We start from the raw sequence: 27,246 nt of genomic DNA on the forward strand, positions 1-27,246 counted from the left end.
CAGCGTTAATCGCACAGAAGCGAAAGATGCATCACCAGGTGGGCAACCGACGAAGGGGGAACCCGGCAAGCTGGACACACACCCAAGGCACGCTCCCATGAGAAGGCTGGGGCAAGAGACCACCGACACCACAGCAAGGAAAAACCATGTCTGTGTGAAATATATATCAAGACCAGTAGACATCCATGAAAAAAAATTGTTTTTTAAAATTATTATTTTTAATAATAGAATAGAAGTCCATTCCATAGGTACCAACAGTACCGGTGAAAGCATAGTCGGAAAGAACAATGTCCAGACATGCAAGGGACATCAGCCATTGGTCCGGGAGGAGACAAGCCGACAGAGTAACAGGAGAGTCGATAGAGACACATACACCAGATTTCACAAGGACAGTGAGTATCCGGAAGAGAACACTTCCACCGAAAACAACAGCAGGAGCCGGTAGGAGAAATGTGTGAACTCCTGCGCAGCAATTAGCAGGGGAACTTGAAACTCCTGTTAGGGAAGTGCCTAGGAAAGTAGGCCACAAGGCATATACAGCAATGACGTGTGTGGCGGAGATGCCACCAGCCATAGACAAAGGCTATACAGGGTCTGAACCACGAGAAATTAGGTCCCACCTTACAGAGTGGAGCTAAAAACAGCCATCTGAGAAGCGCAAGGGATATCGCAAGTACCCCGTGACAGCGAACATACAAGGGTGCACCCATATGACGTGCATAGAACACGGAAGAACCGTGTCGCGTCAGCCCTGCGCGCCTGGGGGCAGCACCACAAGGCTCTGCCGTGACGTTGACCATGGTCACGACATCAGCAATGGATGTACTGTACCGGAACGGACCAGAACAAGATGGCCCAAAGGAACATTTGCTGACGGCAATAGCAGCACAGTGAATCTGAAACAGCACCCCAGGGTGAGGCAGGCATGGCAGAACCCCAAGAACACCTGTAAGAAGGCAGCAGCCACAGAAGCAGGGGAGTGCTATGGACAAACCGCAAGCTATAAGGCACGAGTACGAGAAGAGACGCCAAAATGTGGGTCGCAACAAGGGAATGGATGAGCGGGCCAATAAAACATGAAGAGACCACAGTCTCAGCCATAGGGCAGCCCCATACAAGAGGACTCCGCAGGAGCCTACAAGGCTTCCTGTGCAAGGAAGGCTAGCTATACAATAGCGAACGAGTACCCCACATATGGTAAGCCTCAAACCCCCTTGAAAACATGGGGCCCCTCTTGAGACAGAGGACATCAAACCAAAAATGGAAAGTAGAACCAGCGGGTCAGCTCCACCAAATAGAGCAAAAACAGCTGAATAGCCATACAGATCGTTTGGGTATTAATGCCATGAACCCAACGACAGGCACCAGAACAAGCAGAGACAATACTGCACATGAAAATAAACGTCAGCAGAAGGTCCAGAAACACAAAAATATGGAGGACCAGACATGAGAAGGCTGACCGCTGAGTGAGCATGACTATCAAAAAGGGTCATGCCATCAGATGGTAGATCCATAAGATGCTCCTGAACATTGTCAGGGAAACTGCCATCACGCAGCCAAGCATGACGACGTAGAGCAGCTGACCTGGCCATCGCACGACCGACAGAGTCAGTCCATGGCCGAACAAATGGAGAACTGTGTCATTTCTTGGCCATCATGAAGCAGACAATTTAGGTCAGAATGGGGCCCTCGGGAAAAAACGAGAGAAGACGCTTGAAGAGTCCCAAAGGAAAAAGTAGCCCTTGCAAACACGCAAGACGTGTTCAGAGCACGGAGGACCGAACAAGTGGAAGCAAAAATATGGCGACCACAGGACTCCAACCAGCGAGACTCCCTAGTGGGAGGAAATAGCGGAGAGGAGAGGAAGGGCTCAATTCCAGGAGCCCTAGGATGAAGGGACAAACAGACAGGGTCACCTGGAGCCGGGCGATGAGGATGTGCGATGGCCCGATCCACAGGGTCTCCAGAAGAGGGCTGCGCTCACGTCCCAAGAAGGGTGACAAATAACGACCCACCAAAAGGCAGCAAGGGCTCCACCTCCATGGCATTCTGGTGGAGACGATCAAACAGTGGATCAGAAGGCAAAGAGACTGAGGGAGGCTGCATGTGTAAAATATCTACAGCCCTGTGAACAGCCCTCGCAAATGCTGCACTAGCCTCCGTAGCCATTCGAGGGGCGGACAATAACCCATTTGTAGGGGTTGGTTGAAGGCTAACTCGCCCAGAAAGGAGAGATGCTGTAGTCTGAGGTCGAACAAAGGACTATTGTCCCATGGGCCCCTGTCCTGGACAGCACAGAAACAACCCAGAGTGCTCAGGGTCTTCAAACTCTCCTAACAGAGGAATAGCAGGTACCGGAGACGACCGGCGTCATAGCTACGTCGACAACCACCAAGGGTGACTCGTCCACCCGACATTGGTCCGGCGACGACTAGACCTCCACCGAGCTAAGAAGCTGCGGAGAGGAACGATGTCGAGCAGGAGTCAAGCTCTGTGCAGCAGCCGCACCCGGCGTCGGTGAACAGAGCTCCGCATGGCTATGCAGAGACTGCATATGAGCGCTTGACATCCGACTGGGATGCCCCTCAAGGCCATGTCCCGACGTCGCTGCGACTCCAAGAACGGAGTCGAGGCACTTGATTGGCACCGAGGGCGAACCCGCCAGCGAAGACCCAACCTGAGCCCTTAACCCCTCTGTGGGGCCCTAAGGCGGGCCAAGGAGAGGGGGTGACCCAAAGATGGATTGAAGAGCCTGGCAATAGGCTTCCATCTGGGCACGAGTCGGCCCAGCACCCGGTACCGGAAATGGTGGGTAGGTGGGGGGCAACTCCTGGGCACAACTGTTCGGTAAAAACAGGGAGCAGCGGGCCCAGTTGTCACATTTATGCAAGGTCGGTAACCTCCGTGACTTGTGTTTGCACTACCTGCGTCAGGAGAACAACACCGCTGGAACGACTCTGTGACCGGACCCGACCAGAAGCCCCAGCTCGAGAAGGAGATCGGAGACTCAGAGCGGGACATCCGGGTGGCCAGCAACTTCATCCGTCGCTCCTCAAGTTACTTCGGCTTCAGCTGGCGGCAAGCGTCGCACTCCTCGGAGTCGTGGTGCACTCCTAAGCACCACATACAGATCGCGTTAGAATCCGTCACTGAGATCTGCCGCATACATGTCTCACACACCTTGAAGCCTGAAGACATCGCACACTGTTCCCAGACGCTAAAGGCGTTGAGAAGGCTGGAAACAACAGTCCAGAGGAACCTCTACTCCTGGATCCGCGTTAGGACACGGAAAAATAGAAAACTGAAATCAGCGCCCCGGGAGGGACTTACATGGCTCCACTGACGTAATGTCCGAGGATGACGTCAGGGCGGAGCCATGCAGCGCTGTTCCCTGGTGCGCAGAGGTACTGCTGGGAAAAAATTCTCCGGATCCAGTCTGACGCCTGGAGATATTCTAAGTTAAGGAATCTGCGGCTAGATGTCTCTATCAGATGCCCCTAGCACCAGTATAAGTAGTAGTAGTGCCCCCAATTGATTGGAAGAGTTAACCTTGGGTTCTGAAGTGGATTCTGGCCCAGTCAGAACACCCACTCGGGCTGTCTTTGTCTGTGACAGTGGCATGGAACTTGCCACTTTACTTGTAAGTCCCACTAACTTGGGCAAGTACAGACAGTAGCCTCTGATAAATGGCCAAGAAGCTGTGGAATGAAGCGACACAGGGGCCAATGTCACTATGGTGACAGAGAAACGCATGTTGCCTAAAAAGATCATACTTGGTCAGATTTACCCAGAGACCAATGCAAGCAATGTCAGGACTGATCATTCCTTGGCAGTTGTAAATCTCAGCTGAGGAGTATCCCTACTGGCCTTAAAAGAGTTGTGGTTTACCCAGACCTACCTGTGGACTGTCTGTTGGGTAACTCTTTAGAAACTTCAGCCTGGTCTGAAGTGGAGTACAGGACACATGCAGAGGTGATAGAAATCTCTGCCAGTGCCTTTTCTGTTACGAAGGCTCAGGCCAAACAGTTGAGCACTGAGGTAGCTCTGGATCCTGGAAGAAAGGACCAGCCATATCCCAAGAGAAGGAGCAGGGAGGGTAAAGATGTATCCTCCTCTAAGACTCCAAGTGAGGATCGGTCTCCTGAGGGAGACGACCTCAGCCCCTGTGAAGGTTTACAAGAAATTTGAGAGGTGCACTCAATGTAGTCAATAGTACAAGAAGTTCATACATTTTGTGAGTCTTCTGTTCTTTCTTTAATGGGTTCTTTATTTTCTCTTTTTAAGATACACAGGCACAGCCAACGCATTTCATTCCCTTTAGTGCCTTGGGAATTTCATCAGGGCATTAAATTGGATCATCTAAATCTGATTGACCAGAATGTGGTCGCACCTTCAATGTCGGTGCTGCAGGGGTATCGTCAATAGTATAACCCTTGTGTTCCTGGATAGTGTGGAAGTGAAGTTCAAGGAATTATTTCGGGTCGTTAATCCACAGTCAAACCCGAGTGGTATGAGGAAAGGAAAACGTTAACAAGCGGTTCGTAGTCCAAGCGAGACTCAGTATAAAGGGGGGCGGGGGGGGGGGGGGGGCGGGTGGCATGTACTTGTTAATGAGTGACATCCATACGGGTTGCCAAATAGATCTTGAAATGCGGGACCTGTGATAGGGTCTCCGCAGTCTCCTGCTCCTCCACGTGGAATTTCCGAAGCCCCTGTAAAGGAACTGTCGCAGATGGAACTTGGGGCTGATACTGCAGAGTTTTTGGGGGCAGGCGGCCTTTCAGGGCATACTTGAGTCTGGAGCCCCTCTCTTGAACAACTCAGAGAGAAAGCTACTGCTGAGGAGCCAGAGAATGTCAGTGGGTCTCATAGGATCTATATGGAAGATGGGATCATAGTTTTTGAGTGTAGAGACACCAAGCCTGGAGCAAAGCAAGACTTGGGACAGGCTTGTTCCTCATTTTCACTTGCCCCACATGTCTGAAGATACCAAGGAATGTTGTCGCTTCTGTGTCACTTGCCAAACAAGTGGTAAGTCAGGTGACACTACAATGGTCCATTTAATTCAACTTCCGGTGGTTGGGGTTCCCTTTTAGAGGGTAGGGATAGACATTGCTGGTCACTTAAATCCTCCAACAGCATCTGGACATAGTTACATACTAGTGGTGGTGGACCATTCCACTAGGTATCCCGAGGCTATTCCACTTAGGGGCACTACAGCTCCTGTAGTGGCAAAGGCCCTTCTTGGAGACTTTACCAGGGTGGGGCTTCCTAAGAAGGTCTACAAAGGTACAAACTTCATGTCTAGCTACATCACTGCTATGTGTTGGTGTCCATACCATATCAACCACAGTGCAATGGGCTTGTTGAAAGGACCAGCAAGACCCAAAAGGGTATGATCATGGGACTCTCAGAAAACCTGAGGAAAAATGGGACGTCTTACTACCCTGCCTTCTCTTCGCCCTCAGGGATGTTCCTCAGAAGGTGGTGAACTACAGCCCACTTGAACTTCTGTTTGGACATCAAGTTAGTGGTCCACTATGTTTGGTTAAAGAAGGATGGGAGAAACCTCTTAAGCCTCCTAAACATGACATAATTCATTATGTACCAGGCCTAAGTTCTCCTATGGCTGAGTACACGAAGAAGTTCCAAGTACACCTTGAGGTCAGCTAGGAGCTTCAGAAAGCTTGGCATGACCAAAAGGCTGTACTGACTGTTTCGCAGCCAGGGAAGAAAGTGTGGTATTGGAGCCTGTGGCCCCAGTAGCTCTCCAAGACAAGTGGAGGGGCCCCCACACTTTACTGGAAAAGAAAGGTGAAGTCACCTATTTAGTTGTCCTAGGTACTCCAAGAAGTCCCCACAGGGTACTTCATGTGAACCGCCTAAAACCTATTGTGGACAAGGCTGACATGAGCTTGCTCATGGCCACTGGTGAGAGGCACGAGGAAGAGAGTGACCCACTTTGTGATCTCCACTCACAAGACCTTGTTGATGGATCAGTGGAAGGAGTAGCCTTGGTAGGCACCCTTACTGATCAACAGCAAGCTAATTTTAGACAATTTCACAATCAGTTCCCCAGTCTCTTTTCTCTGACCCCCAGTCAAACCACCTGGTGTACCCATGAAGTAGACACAGGTGACAGTCGGCCTGTAAAAAGCAATATTTACAGACAGCCTGACCATGTCTGAGATTGCATCAGGACAGAGGTCCAAGATGCCGTATTTGGGGGTCATTTAGCCTTCAGATAGCCCTTGGGCTAGTCCCGTAGTCCTTGTACCAAATCCTGACAACCAGGATGGTAAGGGATAGATGAGGGTTTAGGTTGATTATAGAGGTCTCAAAGCGGTCACTAGGGCTGATGCCCATCCAATTCCAGGTGCAAAAAACTGCTGAACGATGTCAAAGATTCACCTCAGCACAGAGATCTGGGCCTAAATCCATTGTTTTTCTGCTCCCCAAGTCATTCCAGTTTAAACCCAGCCATATGCAAACGAGTCTTGACCCTGTTCCCCATGGGAACAGTCTAGTCGGAACTGCCAGGCCAGGTCCTCCCTAGAGCGGCAACAAGCACCCTGGGAACAGGGGTTGCATAGTGAGAAAAAGAAGGATGAATTTAACCCAGATTTCTCGACTGGCGGTGAATGTTTGATTTGTTCTGCATTCCCTCCATCATATGTGTGTCTTTTGCTTTTTCACCCTAAGGGTGCCGGGTATGCCCAGACATGGTGCCGGGCTCACTGTGCCACTGGCTTCAAGCTAGTCTTATTGATGAGGGGTTATACCCTGAAATCGGTCCTAGGATGTTTGTTTCTGGTCCAGGGAGGACCTGGCTTGGCAGTTCAGGCTGGACTGTTCCCATGAGGAGCAGGGTCAAGACTGATTTGCATACGGCTGGACCTATACTGGGGTGGCATAGTGAGCACAAGAACAATGGATTTAACCCAGATCTCATGACTGGGGGCGAATGTTAGATTGGTGGGGGGTGATGTGGCCATGGCGTGGTACGTCGAGGATTGTCGTGCCAAGGCATTTTGGATGCGTTGTAGTCATTTGATGAGCTTGGTCGGGGCTCCCGCGTGGAGGGCATTTCCGTAGTCGAGTCTGCGAATGACGAGAGCCTGGGTGACTGCCTTTCTTGTATCTGTCGGGATCCATCTGTAGATCTTGCGGAGCATGCGGAGGGTGTTGAAGCAGGAGGAGGAGACGGCGTTGACCTGCTTTATCATTGAGAGCGGTGAGTCGAGGATGATTCCCAGGTTGCATGCGTGGTCGGTGGCCCCCAGGGCCGTCGGCCACCAGGAGTCGTCCCAGGCTGAAGGGTTGGAGCCGAGGATGAGGACCTCTGTCTTGTCCGACTTCAGCTTCAAACAACTGGTCTTCATCCAGTCGGCGACGGCCTTCATTCCTTCATGGAGGTTGGCTTTGGCGGTGATGGGGTCCTTGGTGAGGGAGAGGATCAGGTTAGTTTCATCGGTGTAGGAGATTATGTTGAGGTCGTGCTGTCGGACTACGTGTGCAAGCGGGCCATGTAATGTTGAACAGAGTCGGGCTGAGGGAGGATCCCTGGGGTACGCCGCAGATGATCAGAGAGGAAGGAGGTGGTCCAATCCAGAGCCTTGTCTCGGATCCCTGCGGCGTGGAGGCGTGAGCGTAGTGTGCAGTGGCAGATGGTGTCGAAGGCGGCAGAGAGGTCTTGGAGGATGAATGCTGCAGTCTCGCCGTTGTCCAGCAGGGTCCTGATGTCATCAGCGATGAGGGCAGTCTTGGTGCTGTGGTTGCTGCGGAACCCTGACAGGGAAGGGTCCAGAATTCAGTTTTCTTCGAGGTATCGGTTTAGCGGTCTGTTGACGGTTTTCTCGATGACCTTGGCTTGGAAGGGGAGCAGAGAGATGGGCCGGAAGTTCTTGAGGTCTGCCTTAGGTTTTTTGAGTAGGACGTTGATCTCGGCGTGTTTCCAGATCTCTGGGAAGGTCGGAATGGGTCTGACATAGAGCCGGAGTGAATTGTGCGCATGGTCTTGATGGTGTTATCGATGCACACCCTGGCCCAGGCTAGCAGGGGGCCGTGGTCAATGGTGTGAGGAGGGTCTGTTGTGTTGCTGTCTGTCTGTTGGGGCTGTCTGGGTGTTGAAGCTGTCGTGGATGTCTATCTTGCAGTGGAAGCAGGTGGCGAGGGAGTCGCACAGGTGGGATGTCGGTGGGATGTCGGTATTGGAGCTGGGGTTGGAGAGTTCCTTCACGATGTTGAACAGCTCCTTGCTTTGTGTGCGTTGTTGTCTTGGCAGTCTTTAAAGGAGGTCCTCTAGGCCGCCCTGATGAGGTGGTGGTAGTTGTGGATGGGGTCCTTGCTTGCTGTTTGGCGGTCCGAAGTTTGTTCACTGTGCCATTTCTTCTCTAGTTTTCCGGCAGGCTTGCTGGGAGGCTGGGAGTTCTGGGGTGAACCAGCTGACCCTCTTGCTGGCGTCTCTGTTGGGGGGTTTCTTCAGTGGGGTGAGGGTGTTGGCGCAGTCCTCGATCCAGCGTCGTCAGTGTTGGAGGGTTCAGTGGGTGGGCTGAGAGTGAGGTTTGCGTGTAGTTGGTCTTCGGTGATTTTGCTCCAGTAGCGGCGGGGGATCTGTTGGGTGCGGTGGTGTGTGGTGGGCTTCTGGAAGGCGAAGTCGATGCAGCGGTAGTCGGTCCAGAGGAGTTCACTGGTGTGGATGACGGAGACGTGCGGGCTTGAGGAGAAGACACGGTCGAGCATATGGCCGACGGAGTGGGTGGGCATTGTGACGAGTTGCTTCAGTCCGAGGTTGGTGAGGTTATCGATCAGGGTTGTGGAGTTGTTGCCGTTGTTGTTCTCAAGGTAAAAGTTCAGGTCTCAGAGGAGGAGGTAGACGGTGGAGGTCAGGGCATGCGTGCTGATCAAGTCGGCGATGGAGTCGCTGAACTGGGGGCGGGGTCAGAGGGGGCAGTTAGGGTCTGTGTGGATATGGAAATGCATGTGTTCGGTGGTGCTGAGCGGGTCGTTGGTGCTAGTCGAGACCCTGATGATGTTCTTGTGGACGATGGCGATTCCTCCTCCGACTGTTGGTGCGGTCTCTGCGGGTGATATTGTAGCCGTCTGGGATGGCTATGGCGATGTCGGGTGTGGAGGAGTCGTTAAACCAGGTCTCAGTCAGGAAGGCGACATCCGGGGATGTTGTGTCGAGCAGGTCCCAGAGCTCGACAGCATGCTTGCGTGCGGAGCGGGTGTTCAGTAGTATGCATCGGAGGTGGTTGGGGTCTTTCTTGGCGGGTGGTTCGTCGGCTCTGAGGCTGGAGTAGCTGCAGTTCCGGCAGGTGAAGGGCCCGTCTGTGCTTTTCGGGGTGGCCTTGAAGCAGGTGTGGCTCCGTCCGGAGTTGAGAGCATGCAGAGTGCTGGCGTCGTAGTGGCGGGTGTGGGGGCCAGGTGTTCTGGCTCTGGGCACAGTTCAGGCACGGACGGGCGCAGACAGTCTTGCCTTAGGCGCGCCCTCGGCGTGCCAGGGGCATGGTCGCGCAGCGGCCGGCATATACAGGGAGGTGGGAGGGAGGAGCAGCTGGGAGGTGTGAGACGGGAGGCGGGGGCAGCGAATGGACAGTGCGCCGTCAGGGGGGCGGGGCCGCAGGGGAGGCAGCCGCGAGGGCGGTGAGGGACAACAAAGTTAACATAAGTAAAAAAAAGTGGCACAAAATCGAGGCAAAAGGGGCACAGAAACGAGGGGAAAACGAGTGGCACAGAGGGCAGAAGGGCACAAAAAACTAGTGGAACAAAGGGCAGAAGGGCACAAAATTAAAGGAAATACAAATGGCACAGAAGGTAGAAGGGCACAAAAAACGAGTGAAACAGAAGGCAAAAGGGGCACAAAAAGAAGGGAAAAACGAGTGGCACAGAAGACAGAAGGGCACAAAAAACGAGTGGAACAGAAGGCAGACTGGAAATACAATACGATACATTTGTAAAGCGTGCTACATACCTGTGAGGGTCTCAAGGCGCTGGGGGGGGCTGCTACTGATCGAAGAGCCAGGTCTTGAGAAGTCTTCTACAGGTGGGCAGGTCCTGGGTCTGTTGTAGGTCGGTAGGGAGAAGGTTCCAGGTCTTGGCGGCGAGGTAGGAGAAGGATCTGCCGCCGGCGGGGGTTTTCTGGATCCGAGGACCTGTGGCGAGGGCGTGGCTGGCCGAGCAGAGGCTGCGGGTGGGGGTGTAAAAGCTGAGTCGGTTGTTGAGGTATGCAGGTCCGGTGTTGTGGAGGGCCTTGTGTGCGTGGATGAGGAGCTTTAAGGTGATCCTCTTGTCGATGGGGAGACAGTGCAGGTCTCTCAGGTGGGGGTTGATGTGGCTGCATCGTGGGACGTCGAGGATCAGTTGGGCGGCGGCGTTCTGGATGCGTTGGAGCCGTCTCAGGAGCTTGGTTGTTGTTCCTGCATGGAGGGCGTTCAGTTAGTCCAGTCTGCTGGTGACGAGGGCATGTGTGACGGTCTTTCTCGTGTCGGAGGGGATCCATTTGAAGATTCTGTGGAGCATTCGGAGGGTGTTGAAGCAGGACGCGGAGACGGCATTGACTTACTTGGTCATAGAGAGGGCGGAGTCGAGGATGATCCCCAGGTTGCGTGCGTGTTTGGTGGGTTCTGGCGGTGTTCCTAGTGAAGTAGGCCACCAGGAGTCGGCCCAGGCTGAGGGAGTGGAGCAGAGGATGAGGACCTCCGTCTTGTCTGAGTTCAGTTTCAGTTTGCTCTCCTTCATCCAATCGGCGAGGGCCTTCATTCCTCTGTAAGATTGTCTTTGGCAGTGTGGGGGTCTTCAGTGAGGGATATGATCAGCTGGGTGTCGTCGGCGTAAGAGATTATGTTGTCGTGCGACTTGGGCGAGCGGTGCCATGTAAATATTGAACGGTACAAAAGGTGGTGGTGATGGACGAAGCATCTGAATCAATCAAACACTCACACCCAGTCAAAAGATCTGGGTTTAATCCATCAGCGTTCTTTAGCCCACTCTGCCACCCCAGTTCAGACATGGCTATATGCAAATCAGTCTGACCCTGTGCCTCATGGGAACAGTCCAGCCCGAACTGCCAAGCCATGTCTTCCCTGGACCGGGAAGCGTCGGGCTGAGGGAGGATCCCTGTGGGACGCCGCAGATGATCTCGGTGGTCTTTGAGCGGAAGGGTGGGAGGCGGACGCTCTGGGTTCTGCCTACGAGGAAGGATGTGGTCCATGTCAGGGCCTTCTCTTGGATTCCGGCGTCGTGGAGGCGTGCTGTCAGGAGGTGGTGGCAGACCATGTCGAAGGTTGCTGATAGGTCCAGAAGGATAAGGGTGGCTGTTTTTCCTTTGTCCATCAGGATCCTGATTTTGTCGGTGGCAGCGATGAGGGCGGTCTCGGTGCTGTGGTTGCTGCGGAAGTCGGACTGGGATGGGTCCAGGATGCTGTTGTCTTCGAGGTTGCGGGTCAGCTGTCTGTTGACAATCTTCTCTATGACTTTTGCCAGGAAGGGGAGCAGGGAGATGGGCCGGAAGTTCTTGAGGTCCTTGGGGTCTGCCTTGGGTTTCTTCAGTAGGGTGTTGATCTCGGCGTGTGTCCAGCTCTCCGGGAAGGTAGCTGTCTCGAAGGAGGTGTTGATGGTTTTCCGGAGATGGGGTGCAATGACTGTGCCGGCTTTGTTGAAGACGTGATGGGGGCATGGGTCCGATGGGGATCCGGAGTGGATGGAGTTCATGGTCTTGATGGTGTCTTCATCGCTGACGTTGGACCAGGCGGTCAGGGGACTGGTGCTGGTGGAGGTCGCGGGGTGGTGTCGGCAGTGGATGTGGGGGTGTCGGAGTTGAAGCTGTCATGGATGTCGGTGATCTTGTGGTGAAAGAAGGTGGCCAGTGAATCGCACAGGTCTTGTGAAGGTGAGATGTCGTTAGTGTTGGAGCTGGGGTTGGAAAGTTGGGGGCGGGGGTGGGTGTCGTCACGAGCTGTTGGAGTCCGAGGTTGGCGAGGTTGTCAATCAGGGCGGTGGTGTTGGCGTTGTTGTTGTTCTCGAGGTAGAAGTTCAGGTCCCATAGGAGGACAAAAAACGGGTGGAACAGAAGGCAAAAGGGGCACAAAAACGAGGGAAAAACGAGTGCCACACAAGGCAAAAGGGCACAGAAATACTGGAAAAACGAGTGGCACAGAGGGAAACTACAGAACACAGAAATACAGGGGCAACTAAGAACAGAAGGCAGAACGGGCAGAGAGGCACGGGAGAAGCGAGGGGAACAGCAGGGAAAACCCAGCAGAGAGACACGGGGGCAGCGAGGGGTACAGAAGGATAGACCGGGCAGAGAGAGCACGGGGACAGTGAGGAAAACAGAGGGAAGAAAAAGGGGCACGGACCATGTACAGGCAGCGGGGGAAGACAGAGAACAGCAGTCACAGACACAACAATGAAAATACAGGCAATACAATATAAGCAATAAAGCGGAAGATGAGCAAACCTACCTACGGCCTACCACTGGCCACCAGGGATGAGGCGCAGGTGGTAGCCTGCGGGTGGTGGAGGGCCTCGAACTTCCTCAGCAGAGGCAGCTGGGGCCAGGCAGGCTCCACAGCACCCAGTGGACATTATCAATTTATTGTGATGCCTTTTGGTTTGAAGAATTCACATGCCATATTTCAGAGGCCAGTGAACAAAGTCTTAACAGGTCTGGAAGTCTACAGTGCAGCATATCTAGGTGATACAGCTGTCTTTAGCTCTGGCTGGGAAGATCACTGGCCCACTCAGAAATGTACTTGAGGACCTACAGAAGGCAGGCCTCACTATCAAGGCCACAAAGTGCAAGATAGGGTAGAGAACGGTTGAGTGCTTGGGCCACTTTGTAGGTAGAGGCCAAGTTCAACCTTTGGATTTCAAAATTCAGACCACCATGGACTGGATTGCTCCACCTACCCAGACTCAGGTAAGCGCTTTCTTGGGCCTGGCTGGTTACTACATAATATTTGTTAAGGGTTATGGATCCATAGTGACACTCCTTAATGATCTCACGTCCAAAACAATACCTAAGAAAGTTCAGTGGCAAATTAGCTGTCAGAAGGCATTTGATAACCTGAAGAAAGCTATGTGCTCTGCTCCAATTCTACCACGTCCTGACTACTCCAAACCATTAAGTGTCCAGACAGATGCTTCTGAGGTAGGAATAGGTGCAGTTTTGTCACAACTTAATGCAGAGAGATAGGATCAACTAGTACCTTTTATAATTAGAAGGCAGACACCCGTGGGAGAAATGTTTGTCAGCTATTGAGAGGGAGGCCTTTGCTGTGGCCTGGGCCCTGAAAAAAAAGGTGAGACCATACCTGTTTGGCACTCGCTTCATTGTTCAAAGAGACCATAAGACCCTCTTATGGCTTAAACAAATGAAGGGTGAAAACCCTAAACTTTTGAGGTGGTCTGTTTGCCTACAGGGGATGGATATTTCAGTTTACCACAGACAAGGGAGCACCATGCCAACTCAGATGGACTTTCCTGATATTAGCACTAAGAAAATGAAAACTCACTGGTCAAGGTTAGTCTTATGTCCGTACACTGGGTGGGGGGTGAGCAGGAAAGCAGGATCTGCTTTCATGGTTACCCCAACGTTTTGCATAGTGTTAACATTTATTTTACCTAGTCTGCTGAGATCCTGCTAATCAAGACCCCAGCAACTGTGCTCTCCCCTCTAAATTGGTTCTGGTAAATACTTCCCAATTGGCTACTGGTGTACCCTAATAAGTCCCTAGTATATGGCACTGAGTTACCCAGGGCATAGGTACACCAGGGGTCCCATGGGCTGCAGTATGTATTATGCCACCTATGGGAGTCCACTTAAACTGTGACAAAAGGCCTGCCATTGCAGCCTGTGTGAATTGGTGCTTCCACCTCTCACAACAGATATACGTTTCCTTATATCTGAGGTCGCTGCACTTAAAACCTTTAAATCACTGCTATGGCAGGCTCTTCAGTCCTGAGAGCAGGGTGCTTGGTTAGAAGTGTGAGGGTGCCCTTACATGACCAGGACATCTTTACAAACCCCCGAGTCTATTCTCCAGACTTTGTAAGTGCAGCCAGCCATTTTAAGACATATCGTGGAAATCCGTTTTTACGAGATGTCTAACTATATAATGACTGTGCCACACCCAATCATGTTTAGTATCAAACATTTTGGAATCATACTCAAACACCGATTTCAATGTTGGAAATATGGCCCCATGTACTGGCGGGGTGGCCTGAGGGGATCCCTCTGTACTCCCGGTAACAGCCTTTCAGGGTCTGCCAGCAAACTAGTGCTGCTGCTGACCACAGACAAGATGCTGCTCTCCTGCTGCTGAGCCAAGATCAAGTAAGAGAAGGTAGACACTATGTTTCCTGTCACAGGGAGGTGTGATCGTCTCCCAGACATGACTTAGTGTATTGGGCTGGGATGGTGGTGCATGCCAGCGCCACAAGACTGCTTTGATGCCCCATTTGGTGCACTCCTTGCATACTCCAATTTGAGGAAGTTCTGGAACCCTTGGTTCCCACTCTGGCGCGAAACTGGACAAAGGAGATGGGAGTATCCTCCCCACTGTCCAGCTCCTCCTCTGGGAGGGACACCAGAGTCATCCCAGGGTATGTAAGGGCTCCCCTGTGGGTGGGTCCTTCGATTCATCGAGGGACCAGACTCAACCCTGAAACTACATTGCTCTTAAATCATCTGGACACTTGGACGTCATTGGACTTTGACTGGAACAGAGACTGAACCAAGGAAAATGACTGCTGCAGCTGGTCTCACTGTTCAAGTCTTCTGCGTCGTCTGTTTCATCCAGGTTCTTCAACAGATCTGTGGGTATCAGGGACATCCGAAGAAATGTCCCTAGGAATGAAGGAGCCACTCCCCTGCATTTGCAGGCACTGCATTGAATCTGACAGGTCTGCTGCTCCTGATGTCCCACATACATCCCCAGGCTCAGCAACACAGGTCACGGTTCTGTGGCTACCTAGAGGCCTGACCTGTTTTCTCAGCAATTTGGAGGTTAGCATCCCTCGTCGGGGCTGCTGGGACCGAACCGATGTGAACCGTGTCGATTTGCCATTGCCAAAGCTTGTTGACTCGGCACTCCAGAGATCTTCGGGCTACACGGAGCTACAGAACCTCCCTTACTGAATAACAGAATTGCCCCTGCATCTCGTGCATTGTGGGCTTCCGAATTTGGTGACCTGCTTGAGGTCCTCTTGAGATTCCTGTGCCTTCGAACTGTGGGTCCTCCTGAGTGTCTTCTCTTGCTTCAGTGGGCTCCCCTGCTTGCTAGAGGCCTTCTCTGACTCTCCTGCCTTTCGTGAACTCCTTGGACCTTGCTGGTCCCAATGTTTGGTCCGTATCATTCTCCACGCCAGTCGTAGCTACCAAGGCTTTTTGGTGCTCCCGCCAGACACTGACATCCAATATGGGACAGCTTGAGCCCGGATCCTGGTTTCCCTCAGCATTGCCTGGTAATAACAGCTGCAGCGACAAGGTCTCTTCAGAACCTCTGGACATCGGTGGGTACAGTGCTTCCATGCCTCCTGATCACCTCTGAGTGGCGTGGACTCTGTCCCCTCTGCTTGCAGGTTCTTCACATCCAGAATACACCCTTGGATTCCACAGGACTTCTCCACAGTCTTCTCCAGAGGCATATTCTTCGAAGTGTCCCACTGTCATCTATGGCAGGTTCTGACATCACTTCACCCCTATCCACCCAGCTTGCCTGGTACATCCACGAGTGGAGTGGCTCTCCAACCTCCTGTCTTCCAAAGGGTTTCCTCTGGGCCCTTCGGGAAGGGTCCTGCCTCCTTAAAACTGCACCCCCGACTTCTCAATTGGTTTCTATTGGGCATGCAGCTATGTTTCCACTCTGCACACAGCCTACTTGGGGTTCCTGGGTACCTGCCTTGGGTGGTTCCTTGTGTCCCCATCTCCTCTGAGTCTTCTGGTCCAAGTCCCATTCTCCTTTGCAGTTCGCATTCCACTTTTTCAATATATGGTTTGGTCTCCCCTGGAGACCAGTATATATTTGTGTTACTTACCTGATTATTTCAAAGTATTCTTATGGATTGTATTGATATCTCCGGGTAGGAGATATACCAATGTGTTAGTGAGTAAATAAACTTATTTTTATATAAACTCTGCGTGGTTCTTTTTAATTTAACTTACACTATTGATTAAAATTGGTAAAGCATGCTGCTTTGCACTCTAAGATAAGCCTGAAGGCTGCTCCTGACAGCTACCACTTTGAAAGCTTTCAAAGGTTATCAAAGACCACTAAAATCACCATAAGGGTTGTCTGGATTAGTGCAAGATGAATCACTTAAATAAGTGTGCACTACTTAGAAAGAAAATTAGAGTTAATTATGGGATAATCTTGCTGGGGTACAGGGAGTTTGAAAGGAAAGGCTGTAGGATGTAATTTAGTTGTAATACACAACAAAATGTAAATACCTAGAAATTATCTGTCCACATTCAGCAGTTAGTAAAGCAAAAAAGGTAGCACATTTTCTGTAATTCTGAAGTGTGATGGAAACATAGATTTTAATATGATCAAAACAAAACAATATTCTTTACTCAGTGATAGACAAATGACCACTATTCACTGAAACTCGTTTTCCACACATCATTTGTGTGCAATACAGTTTTAACAACAAACATTATATGTCCGTGCAAATTTAGTGTCCTTCTCAATGGAAAATGTGCCCTCTTCCGAATGACAGTATTCTACCCCCAAATACTTTAGTTTAATATATAAAAAAATCACCTGCTTCATGTCCAGTAAAGCTAGGTTATAATGAAAGTGTGTCATTCTAAAAAGTGGGTTGTGGTTCTAAAAAATTTGGGACGCACTCTACACCACTCTTTGCAAAAGAAAAAGTGGTGGAATGGCATACAAAATATAAAACTCCCAAAGCATCCACAAGGCATTCTCCTGAGAGTCCTTCTCTTTTGGAAAATATGGAACAATGATCCAGACACTTGCTGTTCTCATATGTTGTAAATATATCCACCTAAGGCCACACTCCTCTTCGCAAGGTGGAATCAGAAAGGTCCTGATCTGCTTGTGTGTTCTTGAACTGCTTACAGACCAATTTACAACACATCTACAGAGTCTTTGCAAAGGAGGTATGAACCTAGCCCTACTAACTTGCAATATAAAACATTCATACTGTTTTGCACATTAATATTTGTACTTGCTTTATCTTGATATTCAGAACAAAGATGACTACAGCTAAAGTAACTGCTTTATTTTTTAATAAATGTATGCATGTAAATGTACTGTGAAATTTGGCTTCCTGGGTAGTCCATCTGACACCCTCAAACTGATGCGCCCATCCAATCAGTCATTGCAGCACCTGTCACTATGGAGACCGGAGGCCATGGATCCTTGACAGGAGGACAGGAAATTGGTCAGGAATCTCATCAGCGGAGATCCACCAAACTGGCAAAGGACACCCTGAAGATGCAAGTGCGCAAATATCACTACTAGACGTTGAGTAAAACTTCTAGGGGCATAAGAGAGACTAAATGGTAGGACAATAAACTGAAAATGCCCCTGTTGACCACACACCGTCTGTACTCCCTGTGATATTTTCTCAAAATAATGTGGTATGTATGTATGTAGTATCCTGGAAGTCTATAGAAACCATACTGAATAATATGATGTACCTGCTGCAACGACACCAGTCAAAACATAGTCTTCTACAAAAACCTAATCAAGAAATTATCAGACATCACATTTTTCTTGGGATTAATATAATACCTAGAGTACACACTTTCCCTTGCTTTGTCTCGCAAAACATTTCTATAGCTCCTTTCAGCAATAGATCTCCTTTTTCAAGAATTATGTGTGTCAGGAGGGGCTACAGAGTACAATTAGGAGAACAGTTGTCATTTTTCTCAAAAATGGAAGATTCAATCCCTCTTTAAGTAGCCACAAGACCTACTGAGTGATCTTTATTGAGAAAACTACACAAGCCAGCCTCCAACATTTACACCTCATGTCCAGTTATTAAGTGCTACTGAAGTTTGGAAGAAACAAGTATAAAAAAAGCTGAGGAGGCGGAGTTTTTTTTTGGCTGACTATCAAAAGATAGACTAACTGCTCTGCTTGAAATTCTCGAATGATTGATGTGCACCACATAAATGTGCACTAGCAAAAGGCATATCCAAGAGTTGAGCCTGGACATCCTCAGAAAAGCAAGTAGAGTGCATTCATGTACCAAGCGCCTAATTACGTACCTGTATCATCAGTTTGCAGTCTAGTCGGTATTGTTTAACATCCTCAACTCCATCTTTTTGCAACTGCTTAAATGGCTAACAAATGTGACCTGATAAAGTCTGCATAGCCACAGTAACAAGCTCCCAAAGAACATGGGAGTACCTAGCTATAAGACAGATGGCATTTTATGAACTGATGAACAATTTACTTACCTTTGGTAACGTATTATCTGGTAAAGACACAGTCTCGCCACAGATTCCTTAACTTTGAATTCTCCCCAGGTATCAGACTGGATCTGGAAATTTTTCAACAGTACCTCTGCACGCCGGGAGATGGCAATGTAGGGCTCTGTGATGACATCGACTCCGGTTGTGACTTCATTTGAGCCATAAAGTCCCCTCTGGCACACGGAAGACTCTGTACGTGGATCCAGATTAGCATATCTCTGGCCATTTTACAGACTGCTGTGACAGTATTTTCTTCTAGAACAGTGTGCCTGTTTCTATGCCCTCTGGGTTTAAATCCTGTGGGTCTTGTGTTCGGCAAATGTCTGGTTATGGATCCACATTCTATTTGCATGCGCCGCTCGGGCGAGCATTGCGACGCCGAAGAGTGCGATGCCAGGCAACGGTTGAAGGCGAAGGAGCTGCAGGAGCAACAAACCTTTTTTGGCAAAGTCTTGGTTGAACAGTGGAGAGGTGTATATTGTGCTGTGTATACCAATAATACACGCTTTGCATTCAGTGCATCTTTTAAACCCTGGTTTAGGTTTAAGCCACCCCCTCTGTCAATCACTTCTGGACTGCTTCTTACTAGAGCATCTTTTAGTGATGGTGCTCGTCTGAAAGGTATACATGGCCATTTAGGCATAATTGGATCAATAACTGGATCTGATTTTACTATCGGCCAAATTGTTTCTGAACAAAGCCATCAACACGTTGCCTTGTGTACTGTAGGTGTTTAGAAATCTCCTTTTTTGTCATTTGTAGTGTCTTTCTGTTTCTCAATATGTTTGGGGAACAAGATTGCTACCCTGTCTATTCTGTTTGTGGATGCCTGGGCTTTCCTAATCACACTCATGCTATAACCTCTCTCTCTGAATTTCTCCTTGCACGGAGCATCTCCCAGTATGGGATGCTCAGTTTTGTGTGTGAGGGATGAAAACTCATCCCATTTAGCATGGTATTACCTGCTGTAGGCTTCCTGTGCAATCTGGACTCCAATGTATTATCTTCAATGTACATTTCAGGGTCTAAACATATGACATTAGTTTTGCATATTTCATATGTGAAATGCAAGTTTAACTCCTTATTGTTGGTCAGATTTTCAAAATCATGAGCTGGCTCCATCAACTCCTTCCATACAATGAATAGGTTGTCAATGTACCTATTCCATACAACCACATGCTCATCCCACAATTTTATGTGGGTCCTGCGGAGCACCTGCTCCTCCCTCCAGCCTACGTGTCAACATCCAAAACTGGGGGCAAAACAGGTGCCCATTGCAGTTCAGCAGATCTGCTGAAACAGATCATCACCAAAAAAGAGAATAGTTATTCTCCAAACATCTTCTTGCCATCGTTAGAATCATCCGAGCATGCTTATACAAGCTAATTTTCCTATTTATAAAAAATGACTGATAGCATGCAATCCATCTTCATGATGAATGCTGGTTTCCAGGGCTGTTACATCCAATGCCATTGGGACAAAATATTCTTCCATGGAAATGTCAAACTTTTGGTGCATATATATTTATTTATTTATGTGCCCTTGTTGGCCTCACAATAATTTCACCTGAATATCCATTTGGTAGCTTCCATAGGATTTGTCTATTTGTACATGCTTGTTGACAAGCGTTCTCTATCATGCCTATTTCCTCTTGGGGAGTACGAGTCTATTGGGATACCACGTCACCAGCACAATTCTGTGGAGAGGCGATTTCTTTTTTTACTGTTCTATCGCCTGGTACTTGCATCTGGTTTCAGTTCTGTGTGTCTCGATGTGTACACCGAGTATTCATGAGGGTGTTGCCAGTGTCTTATTGGGATATATATATATATATATATATATATATATATATATATATATATATATATATATATATATATATATCTACTAAAAAAATAAAAAGACAACTTTTATTGTATGATGTGATTACTTCTCCTTTCACCGTTAATTTCGGTGTGTGGTACCTGATAGATATATCTTTCAATATATAAATATTTGTGTGTTTGAGCATGTGTTATTATTTTGGCTCAACAGGTATGAGTGAAGCAAGGTTATATAGTTTTGGTATAAGTTATAGATATCTTTAGCAGATTCAAATCTGTTTGGATGTCATCTTTATGTCTTTTCTATCATTATATAAACCTGTGGGTGGTCATTTTGTCTGAACAATTTTTTTTGTTCCAGGGATGGACTATTGTTCATCTATCTTGGTACATGCATCGAGTCTCCAGACCTTGCAATGATGGTTTATTAATCTTGGTAGTAATGAGAGTGAGCCCGGGAAGTCCTTTTTCTGGACTTTTTGGGACAGGCATTCTTTAAATATTTCTTTATTGATGTAAAGAATCCGGTTGCATGGCATTCATTTTGCCCTTAGCCCTTCTGGTCTAGGGGGTTTTCTTCTCTTTGGGGGTTATTTACCAATGTCTGACTGTGTCAGATGTTCTTGCTCAGGGTTTTATCCTGTTTCACCTAAGGAACTGTACAGGCCGTCCCCTGGCGTGCAGAGGTATTGTTGAAATATTTTCGGATCCAGTTTGACGCATGGGAAGAATTTAAAGTTAAGGAATCTGCAGTTAGATTTCGCTGTCAGCTGGTAGATTTCCTTACACAAAAACGTTCCCTCACAAAGCAGCAACCCTTTTGACTTTCAATCAGCTAGATATGTAGAAAAAGTGTTGCTCTTCACTTTTGTCAGGAAAGACAGAATCACCATATTCAGTGGTGTTAAGTGAGTGGTTAAAACATGGTTAGATGGAAACAGACTATGTTTTGATTTGCATATTTCGGTAAGCAATATATGGAGACATGCATAATTGTCTGGGACACAGGTATGAGGAGCTTGTCCACAGAAGCATATCTCATCCAATGAGAGAGGACTTCCTTGATATAAGGACCATAGGCACTGACCACATTTGGAGTTTTTCTTTTGGCTTCTTTGGTACTCTTGCGGTCTCTTCAGAAGCTATTTGGCCAGATGTGTGACAAGACTGATTTAGTTAGTGTACTTGCAGTTGGTTTACTTATAATAAAGCATATTCTTCCCTATGAATTTCAAACTCCCACATTTAAGAACCTGCATGAGAAGTGATAAAGCTCTAGAAGGTTGAAGCTACGTTCTTTACTCTCGTGTTTTATATAAAGTACATCTTAATGTGGAAAACGTCCTGCAAGTTGAAAAAAGTAAGAAATCTGACATTTTCGGAGAGGATAGACTATATTGAAAAAGAGATGTCAGCACCCTAAAAGATAGGTGCACCAAAATGTAGCTATTTGGGGCAAGACAATATCAAAACAATGCCACAGCGTCTTTAAAAATAAAGATGCAGTCCAAAGTGCTATCACTTAAAACTGTCAAATACAATACAGCGAGAAGGTGTTAGTTTGGGTATTAGTGTGACAGGTAGAAACAAGCCGATGAATGTAGGTAATGGCATTGCAAGCTTTACATTAAATGAATTAAAATAATTCCAAAATATACCTTTTTCAAAGAGATTGATACAGCAATAAAATTCATAGGATTGCACTACATTCTGGCGTAAAAGCAGATCCTATATGTTAATTCATATGAAATATAGAAAGGATGTATGATATCTAAAACCTCTCTAGCGAATATGAGATCCTTTTTTCCGCTTACAATCCGAAATCGTAGCCATGCTACAGATTTTGGAACAATTCACTCTGTACCTATGCATTTATTTATTGATATCACAGCTAAACATATAACACTGAATAAATATTTTCCATACTTCAACTTTCAAATTCCACAGGCGTTTTCCTCCATGCACTCGTTCGATGAGAGGTTCCCATACTGCAACATTTTCATTGTAGTAATGAACCTAGGATTGAAAATGTAGTGAATATAGCATTACTGATGAACTGTGTAGTACACATTTAAAGCAACTATTATATGTGTATATATATAGGGGGGTTAAACAGCGGGAAGAACAAATGGCTATCCATCTGGGCAAATGGTGTTGGATTGTGATATATTGATAATGTTGAACATGCTGATTCATTACTAAGCATTTTGTTTATGAAGATACACATATATACCTAAATGTTAATATGAGGGAATATGATGACAAAGACATATACACTTGTTAATTCTCTTTTAGATTCCAGGAGATGAACTACCTGATAATACATGTACTGAATGGATCTATAGTTAGTTACTGCAACTCTGCCAATTGCTTTTAGCTGATCCGCTTTTTAGAGGTTCCATCGAGTCATTATGAGTTTTTCGTGCTTTCTTCAAAGCTTGAAATGTGGAATGGATGGCCTATTTTATCTCTGCCATTAATTGTACTTAAATTAAACTTCTATTTGATGATTTTTTTGTCTCAACCCCCTTTTTTCTCAGTGTATGTTGATGTAAGAATATTAATATGGGCCACAATCTAACATAGGACATAAGCCGATCCACGGCTTAATAACAATGCTAATGAAATACATCATGATAACTTATACCCTTAGACGCGGGGCAGTCACTAACCGATAGGTTAAATGATCTTTGTTATGTTACTGCATGGATATAACTTGTGTATTTAACACCGTTACAATATGGCGCCCACAGTGTCTGAGGGGTTGATGTCCTATGTTTGTGTCCATGCAACGCTGAGATGCAGCGAAAAAACTTTATTAACATGCCTGACACTGAATGCTTTACACACTGACGAAGGCAGCACGCCGAACATGTCTGTGTAGCTCCTGCACGAAAATAAAATGTGGTTACCCGTACCCTCTTGAGTGCTGCGACTTTTTCCTGTGAACTGGAGGGAAATTTTGTGCGTAATATATATATATATCTATATATATATATCTATATATCTATATATCTATATATCTATATATCTATATATCTATATATATATATATATATATATATATATATATATATTTCTTCCCAAAAAATGCCTTGATGTAAGGACGCAACTCCATGCTCCATGGAAGACATTTTCACAAACCCTTTATTTCCAAAACTGGTACTGGCATTCCAATTATTTCAAAGTCCCTGACGCGTTTCGAAGCGATTGCTTCATATATATATATTGTGGTTTAAAAGGAACTATGGCACAAACTCAACAATACAACCACCCAGAAACACACCTTGCATGAAAATTCTGACTTGCTCCCTTTATCGTATCCTCACAATAATCTGCTTTTATATATTAAGACACAATTGTAAGTTTCAGAAACATGATAATATGCCATTTACACTTCTGTATCTCTGTCGCTTACCATCACGCTTCTTCAAAGACCCGCAAACTATAACATTGCAATATGTATGGGAGCAACAACAACATTTGTTTAGATATGACTTCATCATCTTCCCATTAGCAGAGGAAAAGGTATCCAAGATTAAAATATCAATAGTGGACCATTATAAGGCGAAATGACTCGGGGACTACTTGCGGTCCACCTAGTAAAACTCTGTTCCAACTTTGATGGATACTGAACTTAGCTGACTCTCAAATACATTTGCCCTGTAAATGACAAAAGAAATAACAATGCTTGCAGCTCGGTCACATGGCAAAATAATGTTATCTCCAATAATGATAGGCTGTGTATAAAGTGTAATTATAGTGAAGTAGCGTCTCAAATGGACATTCATTAACCAAAAACCAAATATATTAAGACAGCACTGAAGTCTAATATAGCAAACAAGAAGTGGCTTGTTGACACAACCTTTCATAAATGAAGTAACTCTTGGAAGGAAGGTTGTTGGAAAATAGCTCTCTCTGAAGGATCACCCGAACATTTTACCTTCCTCCTCCTCTTTTTCTGACTTTGTTTTTGTTTGCTTTAGGACTTTGACCACTTTACCACTGCTGACCAGTGCTAAACTGCATGTGCTTTCCCTATCAACATTGTATAATTGGTTTACACTTGTTTGGTATATTTAATTTACTTGTAGGTCCCTTTTAAGGTGGTACACCATCCAAGAGCCTGTAAATTAAATGCTACTAGGGAGCCAGCAACACTGATTTGAGACACCTACACAAGTAGCCCTGCAAACATGTCTCAGGCCTGCCACTGCACAACCTATGTGTGCTGTTTTACTGCCAATTTGACTTGACATTTAAAAACTTTTGCCAAGCCTTAAACTCCACTTTTAGTACACATAAGTCACCCCTAAGGTAGGCCCTAGACAGCCTGTAGGGCAGGGTGCAATGTAAGTAAAAGGCAGGACATGTTCTTTTAAGTTATGCATGTCCTGCTAGTGAAAAACCCCTAAAGCACAAGTTACTTACCTTCGGTAACGATATATCTGTAACAAATAGTAGTTAGTATTAGATTCCTTACCTTAGAATATCCCCAGGCGTCAGACTGGATCCGGAAACTTTTGCATAGTAGTACCCTTGAGCGTCAGTAGGCGTCTTCTGCGGCTCCGCGTCCGTCGTCAGCATCGTTGGCGCTGGGATGACATCGCTGGAGTACTTAGACTCCGCCCTCGTGCACTGACCTCATTCTTATACACAGCTTTTTCGCACCAGAAACGCAGAGCCATGATAAAAAACTAACACTGGTGCCATGGGTCTAGGGCCCTGTAAGGGGATGACCTTAACCCTAGATATCGGTTCGCAGAACGGGGAGGATGGGTGGGGTGGTAAGGAATCTAATACTAACTACTGTTTCTTACAGATATATCGTTACCGAAGGTAAGTAACTTGTGCATCTGAAAGAAACATGTTAGTATTAGATTCCTTACCTTAGAATAGATACCCAAGCAATACCAACCTCGATGGTGGGTCTGCGAACCAATGATCATACCAGAAAGTCCTGGAGAACGGAAAGGCCGAAAAAGCCATCTCTCCGGACTTGGCTGTCCAGGCAGTAGTGTCCTGCGTACGTGTGCAGTGAGGCCCACGTAGCTGCCCAACAGAAGTCCTGCAAGGGGACTTCCTGACCCAGGGCAGTAGTAGCCGCCGTGGCCCGAGTGGAATGGGCACGTAGCCCCACAGGAGGCTCATATCTAGCCAGAGAGTAACAAGCCTTAATGCACAAGACGACCCATTGAGAAATGGTCCGTTTGTGCACCGCCCGTCCCTTCTTAGAGCCCACGTAACCAACAAAGAGTTCGTCATCCACCCGGAACTGGCGTGTGCGATCCAGATAGAATGAGAGCGTACTATTTGGGTCCAGACGGTGGAGCCTCTTTTCCTCTTTTGAGGGATGCGGAGGCCGAAAGAAGGTGGGCAAGGTGATGGACTGCCCGATGTGGAAGGCTGTGACTACCTTGGGCAGGAAAGAGGGTCGCGTCCGCAACACAACTATGTCCGGATGGACAGAAAGGAAAGGAGCGTTAGAAGAAAGAGCCTGGAGCTCACTCACTCTCCTGGCAGAGGTGATGGCAACCAGGAATACAGTCTTAAGAGTAAGGAGACGAAGAGGAAAGTTATGAAGTGGCTCGAAGGGAGCGCACATCAGATAAGTCAGAACAAGGTTCAAGTCCCACTGAGGCATCACAAAAGGAACAGGAGGGAACATATGAGTGATGCCCTTCAAAAACCTATTTACCACTGGGGACTCGATCAAAGAGGGCTGTTCATGGAGCCTTAAGAAGTCGGAAATGGCAGAGAGGTAGCCCTTTAGAGTGCCCTGCTGCTGCAACAGAAGGTCCTCGTGAAGAGGCAGACGAATCGGGGGATCGACAGACATGCTGAGTAGCTCGGGATACCAGTACCTCCGTGCCCAGTCCGGAGCAACAAGGATGACTTGGGTCCGGTCGCGCCTGATCTTCTTCAGCAATCTGGGCGGAAGTGGTATAGGCGGAAAGGCGTACAACAGACCGCAACTCTACTCGCGACGAAAAGTGTCTTCGAGCGAGTACCGCCTTGGAAATTCCAACGCGCAGAACTAATGACATTGAGCCTTCTCTTCTGTGGCGAATAGATCTAACCAAAGCTCTCCCCACTGCTGAAAGAGGCCTTGCGCCATGTCCGAGTTTAGACGCCATTCGTGATCCATCATGCACCGACGGCTGAGTTTGTCCGCCCTGGCGTTCAGGGAACCTGCCAGGTGTTGAACCACCAGGGTCACGCCCTGATGTTCCAGCCACTGTCAGAGGCGCAGAGCATCCTGGCATAGGGTCCACGACCCCACCCCGCCCTGTTTGTTGCAGTACTACATGGCGGTGGTGTTGTCCCTGAACACCTGCACTACACTCCCCGGGACAGAGGGGAGGAATGCCTTCAGTGCAAGCCGGATCGCCCGCAGCTCCAGAAGGTTGATGTGGAGCCGGGACTCCGCCAGAGACCAGAGGCCTCTGATCTCCCCCTCTCCCATGTGGCCCCCCCAGCCCTAGAGGGACGCGTCCGTCACAACTACGTGCTCCGGTTGGGGTAGGGAGAGGGATCTGCCGCTGACCCAATTGCGGTCCATGGGCCACCACTGCAACTGTCTTGCAGTGCCCTCCGAGATCAAGACATGGCCGGACAACTTGCCCTGATGCTGGGCCAACTGAAACCTCAGGTCCCACTGCAGAGCCCGCATCCGCCACCTGGCGTGATGCACCAGAAGGATGCAGGAGGCCATCAGCCCCAGAAGCCGCAGTGTCAACCTGACCGAGACTCGGGATAATGGCTGAAAGATCGAAATCAGAGCCTGAATATCCTGAACCCGCTGTTCGAGAGGATAACCCCAAAACTGCGCCGAGTCTAGAACCGCTCGGATGAAGAGGAGCTTCTGAGAGGGACACAGGTGTGACTTCAGCACATTGATGGAGAACCCCAGCAGGTGCAGGAGGTCGGCCGTAGTCTGGAGGTGGCTGACGACTGTCTGGTGGGAGC

The 27,246-nt window shown here is 48.1% G+C and overlaps 1 protein-coding gene across 1 annotated transcript in view; it reads right to left on the bottom strand.

Moving 5' to 3' along the window:
- VPS13C (vacuolar protein sorting 13 homolog C) overlaps positions 1–27,246 on the bottom strand; it is a 2,437,235-nt gene that overhangs the window by 1,042,730 nt on the left and 1,367,259 nt on the right. The window contains exon 55 of the mRNA XM_086955811.1: positions 22,204–22,293. Within this exon, the coding sequence (XP_086811937.1) occupies positions 22,204–22,293 (90 nt within the window). The remainder of the gene's footprint in view (positions 1–22,203; positions 22,294–27,246) is intronic.

This window comes from Lissotriton vulgaris, chromosome 2_1, assembly GCF_964263255.1.
Source record: "Lissotriton vulgaris chromosome 2_1, aLisVul1.2, whole genome shotgun sequence".
Lineage (NCBI taxonomy): Eukaryota > Metazoa > Chordata > Amphibia > Caudata > Salamandridae > Lissotriton > Lissotriton vulgaris.